A 15,726-nucleotide genomic window follows, 5' to 3' on the forward strand; every position below is an offset into this window, starting at 1 on the left:
CACATCCACGCCGGGAAAAAAGCTGGATTCATCCGCCAGAACATGACAAAGCCTCCAGCCGCCATGATCCAAGGTTCTGCCACAGCAACCCCTCCATCTTCACCCCGCCCCCCCCAAAAAACCCCAACATGGCCCTACAAACACAGTGATTCAATTTAAACAATAACTTTATTTATCAAAATGTTTACATATAAATATCATTTTCTCGTTTTTGTTTTGTTTTGTTTGTTTTTTTTGACAATATCTGAGGATTTTTGTTGTGTGTGAGATGTTTATTGTCTAGTTTTTGTGTTACAAGTTGGTCACCAAAAAGAAAAAAGCGAGAGAGAACCTGCTTCTAAAGGTGATTAGGCCTAAAGCCTGAATATGAGGACAGCCACAGATTCTTCTTTTTTTTTTAGTTTTTTTTTAGGGGGATTGATCACACATGATTAAAAAATAGATGAGAATTAAGTCTCCTGATTCCTGATATGTGTTTTCGAGTGTCTCGGCAGAGCTTTGGGAATGTTTGAATAGTCTGAGCGGTTGTTCCTGGTCCTTTTTTGTTGTTGTTTATGTTTGCTCCTTGCAAGTGTTAGTCCATATCGACATCCTCTCCATCTGTTCCGGGTGTTTCTTCACAGTCTGTGTTTGCCTTGAGACGCTCGGAGAGGTCTGGAGACGCTCGCTTCCCTTTAGCTTGGCAGCCGTCGGACGCCGCCGTCGCAACTTTCAAACTCCTCTCCTCGCCAGCGACGCTGTCTGCCGGAGGAGAGGCGGCGAACCTTCCCTTGCTGCACTCGGCGGCGGCGACGCCCTCCTCCTCCTCCTCCTCCACGTCCGTGCCCTCACCCCCTCCTCTATTGCTAATGTGATTGTGGCGATGCAGCGCCGCGTTATGCTCCGTATGATCCGAGTTTAGAGGCCCGGAGGGAGCCGGGCTCCCCTCGCTCGGCACGCACCGCCCGTTGGCGCCGCTGTCCTGACACGGCAGGGCCTTCAGGGCCGTTTGGGGCACCAGAAAGCCCAAGGGCTGATGGGTAATGGGGTAAAGCAAGAAGTGACCTTTGCCCACCAGTGTCCTCTGGTGGTGGCTGGGCAACGAGGGGAAGTCCAGCGGAGACTTCCGCCGAGGCGTGGCGTCGGAGAGGAGGCTCTCCACGCTGAAGGGGTTGCGTTTCTGCAGGGCGGAGGGCCGCGGCGCCCCGGGGCTGGAGCTGTGCGTGCTGCCCGGGGAGACCTGCTCCGGCTCGCCCGCCGTTCTTTGGTTGTGGTGGCTTTGTAGTTGGCCAAAGTCATGTCGTGTTTGGTCACAGCTGGATTCAGTTTGGTGTCCTCCGGCGCACTTGGACGCCGGCAGCTCGATGTGAATACTCCCGCCGCCGCTCGACGACTGCTGCTCGCTGTCGGTGAACTGGGAGACGCCGCTGTCGCTCTCCGAGCCGCCCGGCGTGTGGAAGCTGTCGCCCGCCAGCAGTTTGTTCTGCGACTTCAGCAGCTTCCTCTCCTGCTTGCGGCGCTTTTTCTCGGCACGCTCCTGGTCCCGGCGAGCGATCTCCTCGGGGTCCATGGGCTCGCCGCTGCACGTGGTCGGGTGGGAGTTGTGGGCGGGCCGGCCCGGGCCTTTCTTCGTGTTCTCCTTCTTCCTCCATTTGGCGCGTCGGTTTTGGAACCACACCTATATGCACACACACACACACACACACACAGATTAAATACATGCACAGGTGGAAAACTGACACGCCAGATGATTTTTGCTTGTCAACATCTGTCAAACACCATCTGGATGTTGGTTCGTAATATTTACATCAATTTAGTCAGTTTTGTTTGGATTCCTGCTGAAATGAGTTGATTAAGTCCAGATAATTAAGCGTAAATGTTTTTTTATGATAAATTAATCATTTATGAAGGGAAAATGCAGCAGATTTGCTTGTGTTAAGAGCCTGGGCGTCGGACCCTTATTAGGGTGGGATAAGACCCACTTTTACCATTGGAGAGTAAAAATGTTTCACTTCATTTGTATTTATTTGTTGGCAACACATTAGAGTTAAAAAAGAAAAGAAATCCCCCCCAAAAAATAATGAAAAAGGAAATATAATTCTCATAATCAACATAAATAAATCTATGTCTGAAAAGTCTTTTCTCAACTTACTTCATGTATCATCTTTAATGTCAACGGAGCTCAGTGACGTGAAGTCTGGCTCGCTGACCGAGGTCACGTTAAAGTGGTCATTTACCCACAATTCATAGCGTTGTGACGTGAGACACGGGGTTTCCCAGGGGAAGCCCGGAGGTAAACAAAGATAACGACACAAGGGGACGGAGCAAACAAAGTTACACCTCGTAGTTTTTCTAATTTAATGTTTCTTATGTTTGAAATCAAATAATATTTGTGTTTTGGAATGTCGGTCGGACAAGAAAACCTTTTGGCTCTGCTAAATAAGATTTTTTTTTAATTCTGACATTTTACAGATTTAATGATTTAATTGAGTGAGTCGTGATTTCCCAAGTTTTAGAAGACCGTTGGTTTATTTTAGGCTGGACTTGTAAGACTGACAGGAACACTGATGCAATACTGTCCAGCATCCCGGCAATAAAACCTCCCTGTAATGTTGACTTTTTTAAACCCATGTGTGTCAGAAACGATTTGGTTCAATTCTGTGATCATCATCATCAATTCTTCACACACACACACACACACACACACACACACACACACACACACACACACACACACACACACACACACACAATGTCACTTCTGGTGTTTAGACAACACCAGACCTCACACCTGCCATGACAATAGTGATAAATCAGTGTCAGAGTGGTTATCAGATGGTAATGACACAAAAACATGTTGTCTACAGATCCCCAAATTTAAAAAAAGGTCCCTGAAAGCAGCATCGTCTGCCCATCTATGTGCAGCTGTAGTGTGGCCTTGTTTTCAGGTTAAATAGGTCACAGCGGTGGACCAGCAGACACACAGATGTGCCGCTGTTAATTACCAATGAGTCTGTGTGTGTAATGGGGAAACTCGCCAATTAGATCTAATTGTACCGCAGCTAAATCAGCCATATATATATATATATATATACATATATATATATATATATATATATATATATATATATATATATATTATAAACACACACACTCGTCCCCAGCCCTGCGCTCACATGGGGCTTAACGCTCCGGCTCTCCTCCCTCCGCGCCGGAGCCGATCCAGGAGAGAGGCCGCCTCCCCCTCCCCCCTCCCCCGCCTGAGAGCGCTCGCCGCCCGGCCTCTGGGCGCGCTCGGGGCCGCATGTTCGCCGCTGATAACGCCAGGAGTTTTAAGCGTAAAGCAGAAGCGGAGACCCCGCGCAAAAAAAAAAAAAAAAAAAAAAAACGTTGCATAATAAGGACGGGGGGGACACCAAACATCAGCCCGCGACAATGGCGCCTCTTATGAATTGTTAATGTTGGTTATATCTTTTTCAACCCGCAAACCCGGCGATAAAGGAGCGTTAAGCAGCTTGAGGGAACAATAATCTGAGGTTTAAAGGAACCAAATCCCCCCAAAACAACATACAGCGACGGAGAGCCCTGCTTCACTTTCACCCCCCTTTTTTTATTTATTTCTTTACTTGATCCGACCGTGTGGCTCATTTAGAAATACATGGATGTATAACGACACAGAACATCATACATGGATACACACCTCCGACATGCTGAGCAAATAATAGGCTGCCAAACCTGTGTCTCCCTATCATTATTTTATATATTCATTCATATGCTATGGGGCTATGATTATCACATTAAATCTAATGGTGAATTGTGAAAGACAGGAGCCACCTGGTAATAATATATTATCAATATGTTCGATCATTTAAAGTAATTTCTCCAAAAGACATCATCTTAAACTCTTGCATTTTGTTAAATTGTTATCATTTTGCTATTTTAGTAAGAAGTTATTATTATTATCACTATTATTATTGCTATTATTAGTAGTATTATATTTATACCACTACAAAATAGGATAAGCCAATATTAAAATATGGTACTTTTAACATCACTTTATATATTTTGTCTTTAGCAATAAATAATGATAATAATAATAATAATAATGTAATAATAATAATAATAATAATAATAATAATAATAATATAAAATAATAATACTAATGAATAAACTGTTAGAACTATTGGTATAATTATAATAAATTAAATTAGATATGAAAATATATAATCGGTTTATTTAAGACAATTGTGAACCTTAAATTACTATAATATATATATATATATATATATATATAACTGAAGGTAGGAGTAGTTACCATTTTCATTTCCACCCATTGGTTTGCTCAGTAAATAGCCTTGTTTTTATTAACCCATAAATCAATAGCTTGCCTCTATGCATAATTCAAAGGGGACCCTTTATTGATGCTTTGATAATTGACAAATGGCTATCTCCATGTGGAGTAGACCCTCACAAAACAAACGCCCCTCTGACATATTCTTTATCATTTGTTTTAATTATAAATATTTTTGACATAAGAAGTCAGATTGAAACGTATCTAAAAATAAATAAAAATCCCCCACAGTAACCCATCTGCTTCCCCTCAACTCAACTCAACGGATGCATGATTGATGATTGATAAAAATCAAATGAATCTTTTGGATCTTTACCTGAACCCTGGACTCCACGAGGTCGAGCCTGAGCGCGAGCGCCTCCCGCATGAACACATCCGGGTAGTGACTCTCGTTGAAAGCCTTCTCGAGCTCCTCCAGCTGCCACCCGGTGAAATTCGTCCTCGTGCGTCTCCGTTTACAACCGGGACTGTCCTTATCGGGGTCCCCAGAATCTGCAGTGTGTGTGTGTGTGTGTGCGTGTGTGTGTGTGTGTGTGTGTTTGTGTGAAAGAGAGAGAGTGTGTGAGTGTGTGTGTGTGAGTGAGAGAGGAGAGAGAGGGGGCTGTCATGGCAGGATTTGCTTGTAAAGCATCAGTTTAGTGTAAAGTTCAGTGCCCCCCCTAGCTCTTTAGAAATATGAAAAGAAACACACCTGTGCTTCACGTTTAAAAGTATTCCCAATAATTGCAAAAAAATCACTTTTGACCCAAGAATCAGCATTTTCATTGGCATGAATTAGTTTGTTTTTTTGTTTTGTTTTTTTTGCAGTAAAGTTTCCTTTAAAAAAATAACTTTTTTTCCTTTTAAATCCACCAAGCTAGAAACTTTTACGTGTTTTTAGTTTTTTAGTTCCGGAAAGTCCCCTAAAATGAAAGCAGTTTAATTTCTCTTCCCCCCATTAGGCCTACTTTACCGCGGGTCCGTGGAGGAGACACATAAGAGAGCCAGGCCTACCTGAGAGCTTGAACGCCTGGCTGTCGGGCGACAGCAGCGGGTTGTTGCTGACCACCGACGCCGAGCAGGAGCCGTTAAGTAATCCGTCTATAGAGAAGGAGGCAGCGGCGGCGGACTGCAGCTGGTGCCCGTTGGCGGCGAGCTCGTAGAGGTGGTGCTGGTGGTGGTGGTGGTGGTGGTGATGGGGGGGGCCGAGCGCGTACGGGAAGCCGACCAGCCCGCCCAAGGAGCCTCCGAACTGGGCGTGGGGATGCTCGAGTACCCGACTGTCCATGCTCGCCCGGGCGAAGTGAAGACGCAGGCGGAGGCGGTGTGGCCGAACATGCAGCCGGAACAACAACGACAAAAAAAAGTGGAGGAGAGGAGAGGAGGGAGACGTGGAAGGCGGACCGGGGGGGTGGGGGGGAGGGAGGGGGACCCAGGCGGGGACGGACCGTCTCCCGCGGTACGGTGTGCGGAGGGGAAGCGGCGGCGGCGGCGGCGGCGGCGGCGGGGACCGGGCGGTACGCGCGGAGGAGGTAGCCTGTTTCACGTTTAACGAGTCCAGCCGAGATGTCAACGCTGCTCTCTTTCTCTCTCCGCGAGCGCACCTCATTAGGACTCCTCCATCTGCTCGCGGGACCAATAAGAAACGTTAATCGCCGCGTGACGTCAGAGGCGCGCTTAATGGAGTAAAGGAAGGCAGAGCACGAGGAAAGGAGAGAGAGAGAGCGTTTTCTTTTTTTTTTTTTTTACTTTGTTGGATCGATCGCTAATTACACCTGGCGCGCGCCCTTAATTCAGCCCTGTCAAAACAATGAGGACGAGGCTAAACTGGCGCGTGCAAACAGCCACGTGATTGATAGGCCGACTCCTTGATAGTCTGACTATAATAACCCATATTCATACTATGCATATTTATGTTGAGAAAACACGTTTATTCTAACTTTAAGAAGCAATCTCTCTCTCTCTCTCTCTCTCTCTCTCTCTCTCTCTCTCTCTCTCTCTCTCTCTCTCTCTCTCTCTCGTGCGCGTGCGCGTGTAAGTCTTTTACAGGGGCATTCAGGGCCAGATTGATCCAATAACAGCGCCTTTATCATCCCCCCTCCTTCTTTCCCTGGGCTGTCACATCGCATTTTAAACTACAAGCCTCTCTCCGTCTCGCACGCGCGCACGCGCACACACACACTGAGCCAAACTCCGCTTCATCATTATCTCGATTTGTCACCTGAACAGCTTACACCGATGTTTAGTTGTAAACGACGAACAAAGTGCGTGTTCGTCCGCGTGTTGTGGTGTTGCCGAAAATCCAATATCCGCGTGCACGCGCATTTCGTCATACGGGACGTTGGGTTGTTGTTGTTGGTTTTTCATTAGTTTAACAATGAGGATGTTATTTGGGCAGCTATACCTAATTTCTACAAGGTTTTATCAAAATGAAACAAAAAAACTTCAGGCAATAAACTTAGCAATAATGTTAAATTGTAAAAACATACACATGTAAGCTATGAAATGCAAGGCAGGATATCATATTTATGACAAATTATGAGAATGTATTAGAGACTTTTATGCATATACACATATAAACATTACATGGCAGTGTTACATTACATTATATTTTATGTGTATACATATATTACATATAACATATATAGCTATTATATATTATACATCTATATTATATCATATATTTAATAAGAGGGTTTTTTTTCTTACTGTACTTTAAAATCAGATTTGTTGTGTTTTCGTTCTACCTCAAAATGATCGGTTTATATCTTCATGTGTAGCGGCTCTTCTTCCTGCAGCCCGCCGTCACTTTTTAGCCGAGAACCGTCAAACCAAACACTGGCTTTAGATAGCCGCCATCATTCACAGGAGAAGTTTCAGTTGGTTGCAATCTGCAACGTCACCACTAGGTGCTGCCAAATCCTACACAAGTAACAGAGACGAATATATTGTAAATATCCGTCCATTCTGTATATATTCTGGAAATTGTCTATAATGTACATTATACATTCTACTTAATTTAACTTTCTTTATATAGTGTTAGTGTTAATATCTTTTTTTATATTGTACTTTTCTTGTCAATGCATGTTTATTATTTATTATCCCTATTTTTCTACTGTCTTGCTGCTGTAACGCTGTAAATTTCCCCACTGCGGGACGAATAAAGGAGTATCTTATCTTATTATCTTAAATTCAACACTAATTTCACTGCTCTCTTCTTCACTCCATGCATTGTAGTGTAAATTGATGTAAAACCTTATATGCAATATATAAATCTAACTCATATTTTTATGCAATGTTTACTTTGCGTGGTGTAGTTATGGTCATTTCCAAGGAATGAAGTGAAACATAAAAGATGGACACATAAAAGAACGACTCATTTAGAATAACAAGAATAATCTCCACGCTGTTTGATCGATATGAAAAAAACACACACAGGTGATGAGAAGCCAATTACATTGACACATGCTATATTTATGTATAAATATACATATTAGTGTTTCACACCATTATTCTGTCAAACATGGATGTCATTAAACAAATGTACATTCAGCAGAAATGTCACGACTTTTCACCTTTTTATTAGTGATACTTGGGATTAATGACATTTGAACTCAGGTTTTGTGCTTCCATTTTAAGTGTTGTGAATTGTTAATTGTCCTCTGATATAAAAACCAAAATCAAACAATGGAAACAAAGCCTAGGTAGGAAAAAACACTGCTTATGGAGTTAGTTAGCTCCGGCGGTGTTACGTCAACCACGATTATTTCTCCGCCACAAACCATTAAAAAAAACATTTTAACCACCGACAAGCATGACATTTCACTTCTTTCTTTGGACATCTCTTTATTGCTCTGATGCCTAAAAAAAGACACTGATTTAAAAAAAAAAAAAAGAACTATCCCAGAGCCGTTCCTTGCTATAAGCGGGTGTATAAGGCCCCATGTAGCCACTAGGGGCCGCCAAGCTGCAAAGAAAATGCTGCATCTGTTGCATTTGTTGACACAAAGGTGCCTCATTGTTTCTAGGTTTAACTTACTTGGGTCAACTTGAGATGTTTAATTTGAGTTTGAGAGAGGTTTTCCTTTTAAAGTGTAACTGATCTCCATGGATCATCTTAAAGGTATAGAAAGTCATCAAATCAAAAATCAAAGTGTTGTAGATTCAAAAAATTTACCTTGGGGGATCAGCTGGGAGTTAATCCTGCGGGGAACATGCATTTTCATGGCAATCCATCCAATAGTTACGGAGACCTTTCACTCAAAACTACAAAAGTCAACTTCATGGTGGCATAAAAAAAAGCAGCCATTAGGCTTGATCCTCTGGAGACAACGAATGTCTGTACGAACTGAAGAATTAATTTAATATATAAAAACTTACAATAATGGTTTTATTATTTTTCCCGCCAATCAACAACAAATACATTTTTATTAAAACCTGAACACAAAGAACATTTTCAGCCATTTCTGGTGGAGGGTTAAAAAACAAACTGAGATTACTGCAATTAAAATGTGGTGTTTTCCTGTCCAGTTGAAGGTTTTGTCTAATGCAGGGAAATGGTGCTTGAATTGAAGTGTGCATTGGAAAAATGAAGGGTTTTGAAATTTACAATCATGGCAGGAGCAACTGGGTGTCCAGGTGGACATCTTTGGGGAAGGGAGGGAGGGAGGGGGAGAGAGAGAGAGGGGGGAGAGATTATACATATAAATTGTAAGCGGTGTCACAGAGGCCAAATCTTGCCTGAGGCGGTGACTGCTTCATTTTGTGTTAAATTTCTTGACAGAAAGCCACCCGCGTGCTGGTGAATACTGAATGGTAATCAGAGCTGGTTGAATAAGTGCCTCCCCCCCCCCCCCCCCCTCCCCCCTCCCTCCCTCTTCCATTACTGTGAATTAATTCGACTTTATTTATCCAATTTCTGGAGCTGACAGAATGTTAATTTGAGTTGAGATTTCTCTCTGCTGTTCTGCTGGTGACCCGTAGCCCTGGGATTGGCGTGTTGTAATAACCCCGAATCTTTCGCCAGAAGCTCCGATAATTGTTACCTTATTAGCATGTAAATTGTTTAATTAATATTATTATGAAGAACCATATAATCCCTCCGTTACTTGACCCCGAGTCCACATCGCGGCGAGCAGGCTTTCTGCATTTCAATGTCTAGTTTTTTTAAATGGACTCTTTTAATGTTGGCTGGTCGTCGGGCCTCTTATACCCCCCCTCCCCCCCCTCCATCTCACTGCAACTTTGAACGGCTTGAGAGGCGCTTTTGATGTCACCCCGTCTCTATATCTCTCTTCCACTCTCTCCATTCCCTTTTTTTATTTCTTTGCCACTCTTTCTGATGTGTATTTATTTTCTTGCTACCATTTTTGAACATCAAAATCCAACGCCTTCTTGTCATTTGCTTATAAAAGCCCCCCCTCCCTCCCTCCACTTCCCCTTTGCGAGCCAAACACATGCAGCGTTGGATGAAAAGCAGCCCTTGACTCGAGGTCCTAAGAGACCGCAGCATTTAAATTCGCCTTTCTTCCTTCCTTCCTCCTTTCTTCGTCTGGGCACGAGTGACATTGTCAGATGTTAGCTTTAATTAATTTGATAATAAGATGGGAGCGACATGCACACAAGCCAGGGTTGGGGCTCGCCTCGCCTCCAGCAGTCCTCCTCCTTCCTCCTCCTCTCATCTCTCTGTGCAGACAACGCCACCGAACCCCACACTTAAGTGTCCCGGCTCAATGTTGCTCACAATACTTCAACAAAAACCTTTAAGATGATCCGTGGAGATGCATCAATCAGCCGAGATTTGTGAAAACCTACAGGAAATAATAATAAAAGGTAGAAACAATGAGGCACCTTTGTGTCAGCAAATGCAACAGATGCCGTCAGCCATCCCATCGTACCTGTCCTTTACCAGATGTAAAAAAAAAAAAAGGTTTACGATTAAAACAGCCTGAAGGGGGCGCTGCTGTTAGCAATTAGCATCTGACCGTGCTGGACAAATGAGGTTAAGAAAGGTACGAGTCGAGGTTCTCTTTTTGTTGACCTTTGACCCCAACCCCCCAAAGATTTAACCACGGATGAATGCTGACTTTTCTCCACGATCATAAAACTCAGTCAACAAATCGACTTAGTTCATATAAAAAAAAACACATCATGGTTTGTGTTCAAATAATAAAGTAACAACGTTATTTAACAAGCGTGACTTGTGGTTTCACACAGGACACGAATAGCGGCTTCCTGCGTCAAAGTCCTGTGTTTGTTTGACCCATCCACCACCCTTCATGCCTAGGGGTGAGTACTGGCAAGAACCTCACGATACGATACTTATCACAATACTTTGGTCACGATACGATACGTATCACGATATTGCGATATAAATAAAAAAACACAAGTACCTGTACATGTACATCAGATGATATTGATCAGAGGACAAATTGAGTCAAATCTATTTCATTCAAAACAGCCTCTCCATTTTATTAATTCCCAGGAAATTCACTGGAATAAATATTGAAAATAAAATGAAAAAGGATAAAGTACTGCATTCACAACCCGTCTAAACATGACATTTTTTTTTTAATCGATCTTTGGAGTTGAAAAATCAATATTTTATTGGGCGGCCAAGTATCGCGATATATTGCCGTATCGATATTTTTACCCACCCCTATTCATGCCCGTCCTTGCAGGACTTTCTCCAAGGAAAAATGTCGGATACTGGACCCGACTGGACTCTGTGACCACATGGTGCATTTAAAGATCTATAGTTTTAGATCATGATTCCATATGTTTCAAAGACTTGCCAGCATAAGCGAGGGGGGGCATTACAGATTTTAAGCTGACTAGACTGTCGGTCTGAAAATACAATCGTCAGATGGATTAGCATGAAAGTTTTTTACAAACATTCATGGTCCCCAGATGATGCATCCTCTTTGGTGGTCCTCTAACGCCACCATGAGGTTTTACTTTTTTGTCTTTCAGGCCTGGCATTCTCTCGGCCTCAGCTGCATCGAGAGGAAATTATCTCAACACCAGCGTCACAGAGCTGCACTCTAGATCGATGACAAGTTAGCGGGCACCCCGGGAGGGCTCACAGTTGTTGGCGACGGGGGAATCCGATTGCACTGAGGAGCCTGAGCATTCGTCAACTGAATTCAAAGGTTTGTTTGAGACAAAGTTACTTGATTTTATTCAGCTTTAAGTTCCGTTTCAACTTCATTCAAGTTGTTGTTGTTTTTTTTTGCTAAATTGTCTGTATGTGTCCATAAAAGGCTACAATGTAACCAGAAACATTCAGAAGAAACTCCCCTTTATTTTTATTATTTTCTTTTATTTAGAGAGAAAAAATGTAGGTTAGTACACCAAAGAATGAAAAATCTCTTCTGAGCTACAACCCCCCCAATATGCCTCCTGAGAGGCGGAATCAAGTCATATTTATTTTTTAATTAGCAAACTAAGGTGAAGCGGTGGAGACTTAATTACTCAATTACTGCGTACAAGTTAATTTTTAACTTTCAGAAATGAGGTCAGTCATTATTGAAGCGATCGGTCGATAATTAAGAGTCTAATCTACATGAATTGTTTGGGAAGCGTTTTTTTTTTTATCCTTCGGTGCGTTTTGTGGAGCCTAAAACCAGGAGAGGATGCCGTTCCAATTAAAAGTGAAGGGATTTAATGTATTGATGTTTTTTTTTTCACCACCAATCTCTTTCCTGACACATAATGGAAGCTTTGATCGTTTAAAGGAGGAAATAACCCATTTCCAGGCGCGTGTTTTAGCTCCTTCTCTCCGTGCAATTATGAACTTTCCCTCCATCTAATTATGAGTGTAATTGTGCCTCCGACAGAATGAAGGCTGGAAATTCAATTGTGATTGATTTAAATTTATTTTCTTTAATTTACCTCTTGCTTGATAGATTTAACCTGGTGCCTTTGAAAGTGTGTATATGCTGTGTATATTCATACACACATACTTGCATAACTGTACATGTAGATACATTTGTGTTTAGATATAATAATGATCTTTTCACCTTTTCCTGAAAAATGTGCATAATATGCCAAACGTTCTTATGCCGGAAAGAGTCCAAAAAGCCATTTTAATTGTTATCATTGAGTCAGATCTCCCCCTTACTCCCCCTCTTCCTCCCTTCCTTCTGCCCACTCCCCCCTTCTTTTCTTCCTTGGCTGTCTTGGCACAAGCCGCACGGAAATAGACCTAATTAACCCCCCTACCCCACAGGGAAATCCACTATGCAAATTAACATTTTCAAAATATAGTAATGATATCATTTGAGAAATGGCGATGCCAATTTTTCATGCGCCGGCTTGAGGTATTTGCATATACATTTTAGCAGCCCAATCAATGTTGTTCTTCCCATCTCTTCATCATCTGGAAGGGGGGGGGGGGTTCAGAATGGTTCAGCCTATCCGGCCACTAGCGGGCTACTGGAGCCCAACAAAACCATCTGCCGGGAGTAAAACAGCTTAAAGCCGCTCTGTAAACGAGGAAAGATGTTTCAATTAGGCAGCGAGGTTCATGAGCATCTCATTCAAATCACTTTAATGAAAAGCTCAGTCGGAGAAATGAAAGAGCCGACGGTGTTTGAAACAAAGGATTGTCCTTATTTTCTCAACATCACGTCTCCAATTTTGAGTTTACTTTATATTTAAATAGCTTTTACTGGAATACAATGTGTATGTATAACATTTACATTACATAAGGAATCAAACACAGTATCACATTTAGAAAAAAAAAACAGTCATTGTTGAGGTAATCTGTTGATTAATACATAAATATTCATGAAATATGACTTCTACGTACGCTCTGGTTCATGAAATGTTAAGACTACGAAGTGGAGTAAATCTTTTTTTTTTGGGTGTGGGGGGGGGGGGGGGGGTCTGTACGATGTTGCTGCTCGTCATCGTAAACATACTGTGGTAGATTAAATAAGTGAAGCCAACCTGAAGTGCCTTAAATCTGTATTCTCTCTGCTGGCCACCAGGGGGCGACTCCTCTCTGGTTGTATAGAAGTCTATGAAAAAATGGTCCTACTTCTCTCTGCTGGCCACCAGGGGGCGACTCCTCTCTGGTTGTATAGAAGTCTATGAAAAAAATGGTCCTACTTCTCTCTGCTGGCCACCAGGGGGCGACTCCTCTCTGGTTGTATAGAAGCCTATAGAAAATGTTTCTACTTCTCTCTTGATATATTGTCTTAGTAAACATTGAAAACATGAGTTTATGTCTCAATCTCTAGTTTCATTTAGTACATTATGGTCCATTTAGAGTCCAACAGACCAGAAAGCAGGGGATGCTTTACCCTGTGATTGACATTTCTATGACTCTTCCCTACATTGAATGTTCTATTTAGACGCTCAGGAAGTGAATCTTCTCTTTTTATGTCCTAAGATGCTTGATTTAGATTTTTTCTATTTGAGTGAAAACAATGAAAGTGTGTTTAGAGTTGAACAGCCTGGAGTCTTTTTTGTTCATTTCCAGGAAAGTCACCTAGATCCTTAAATTCTAAGTAAATATTGCGACACTTTCGTCAGTGGGCCATATGCTCATTCACCGCTGCGCTGCCTCCTTTGGCGATAGACGGTGACTTAAAGGACATTTATATGAATGAAAATCTTCCAGACTGCCACTTTAATGTCTGATATCCGACATTACACCTCATTGATTTACACTTCCTCACCAGAAGAAGCGTTCACACCGCTGCCATATTCATTCCACAGCCCTCAGTTTAACATAACATCCATCACATCGTCGGCGTACAGTGACATACGTTAGAATTACAGACCGACTCAAATAATAATGAAATAATGAGACACTTAACTGCGGCGTTGAGGCACTTTCTCCTTTTGTTCCTCCAATCAAAGTTCAGTTCAAACAAACCACTTTTCTTTTAGAGCCACGTGTCTCGCAGCCTTTTTTGTTCTCGTCATGTCAGCGTGCGGTCGATGGCGCTCGGCCAACATGACGGGGCAGTTTAGGCAATTAATGCTCAAAGATATCAGCCAGTGAGTGAACTAATTTCAGATAAACTGCCAGTCCACCAAGCACAGCCTTATGATACCCTCTGGAATATCCCATCCTAACATATGCCTAATTGTTTACTACTGCTTGTTTACATAAATACAAAATGTTGCAGGGGAGGGGGGAGGAGGAAGAGAGAGAGTGAGGAGAGGCGGCACACTGTAAGACGGAGCCGGAGAATTAATAACAATTTGTGGCAGATAATTACTTATCAATTAAAGCGGTTATCCTGCCTAATTAGGCAACGTTCATTAAATTCAGCCAATTTAAACCTTAATCAAAGTTAGCAGGGCCTGACAGCTGAGCGAGGATCAGTGGAGGAGCGCCCTCCAGTGGAGGAGAGGGGGAGGACACGTCCTCCAGGCTGTGTGACATTTTATTTATTTATTTGATATATTGTGAATAGGTGAGAATGATTTTTTATATTTTGCCAATACGTAAAAGTACTCTGGCTTTTCCAAGTATTATATTAATGTATATTATTATTGTTGATGGTGTCATGGTTATAAGTTTATACATTATTATTTCCCTTTAGTATTTAAATCTAATGGAAATACTAAAGTGAAGGCCAGGTTCGGCCTGCATTCACACCTCTGTGAACAGTATTTCCATGTTGGAACGTGGCCCATGTTGTTGCTTTTGGGGCACTTTGACTTCACATAAACATATTAAACTAATTTTGAAAAAATGTGCCACTGTAAGCACAATATCAGGTGAAATAATGAAGTTCTGCAGACTAGATTTCTATCCAGACGAGGGTCTAAAGGCCGGGTGATGAAGAAGCACCCGCATGAATTTGATCAGCTGATAAATACACATTATGCACCCCAACCAAAGAAAGTGACATTTAATAAAATGATTCACTGATATGTAAAACAGTAAAAAGACATTGTAAAGGTGGAAAGGTGTTTAAAACTGCAGATAGAAAAAAACATCAGGTGTGTCAGGTAGGCTGATGATGTCACAGCAGGCTTAAACTTCTAGTCGTGTTTAGAATAAAATCACCAAAAAAACTATTCCCACATAACGGATCTGGAGCTTTTAGGGGCTCTGGGCAGAAACTGGGAATACTGAAGTAAATCTTTATTTAAAATAAGTATTTATACATGCAGTGACTGAGTAAAACGTTACTTTCTAGGATGTATTTGTAATAAAAGGCCATAATAAAGCTCCAGCCCCCCATGCTCACTCCTTCCCCCTCTGCTCTGGCTCTTAAACCCCTTCTCACTTCCGGGATCTGCTTGTGGCCAATCGACGAGGTGGCACGCGCTTGTCGGGGCGCCTCGGCACGAGGACCCAGTTAATTAATACTGGCTCTTGTTTGGTCTAGTTAATGAATGAGTGAATTATGCACCTCTGGGACGCAGCCTCCCCGTGTCGCTTTAAATTA

The 15,726-nt window shown here is 42.4% G+C and overlaps 1 protein-coding gene across 1 annotated transcript; it reads right to left on the minus strand.

The window, feature by feature from the left end:
- Positions 1–211: 211 nt before the first annotated feature.
- LOC311010435 (homeobox protein unc-4 homolog) lies at positions 212–5,888 on the minus strand. Its single transcript, XM_084004921.1, has 3 exons — positions 5,324–5,888; positions 4,647–4,822; positions 212–1,657 (listed from the first exon to the last, which is right to left on the minus strand). The coding sequence occupies exons 1-3, from the start codon at positions 5,595–5,597 to the stop codon at positions 575–577; spliced, it is 1,533 nt and encodes a 510-aa protein (XP_083861047.1). The 5' UTR covers positions 5,598–5,888; the 3' UTR covers positions 212–574.
- Positions 5,889–15,726: the final 9,838 nt, after the last annotated feature.

This window comes from Eutrigla gurnardus (assembly GCF_963514095.1).
Source record: "Eutrigla gurnardus genome assembly, chromosome: 3".
Taxonomy (NCBI): Eukaryota; Metazoa; Chordata; class Actinopteri; order Perciformes; family Triglidae; genus Eutrigla; species Eutrigla gurnardus.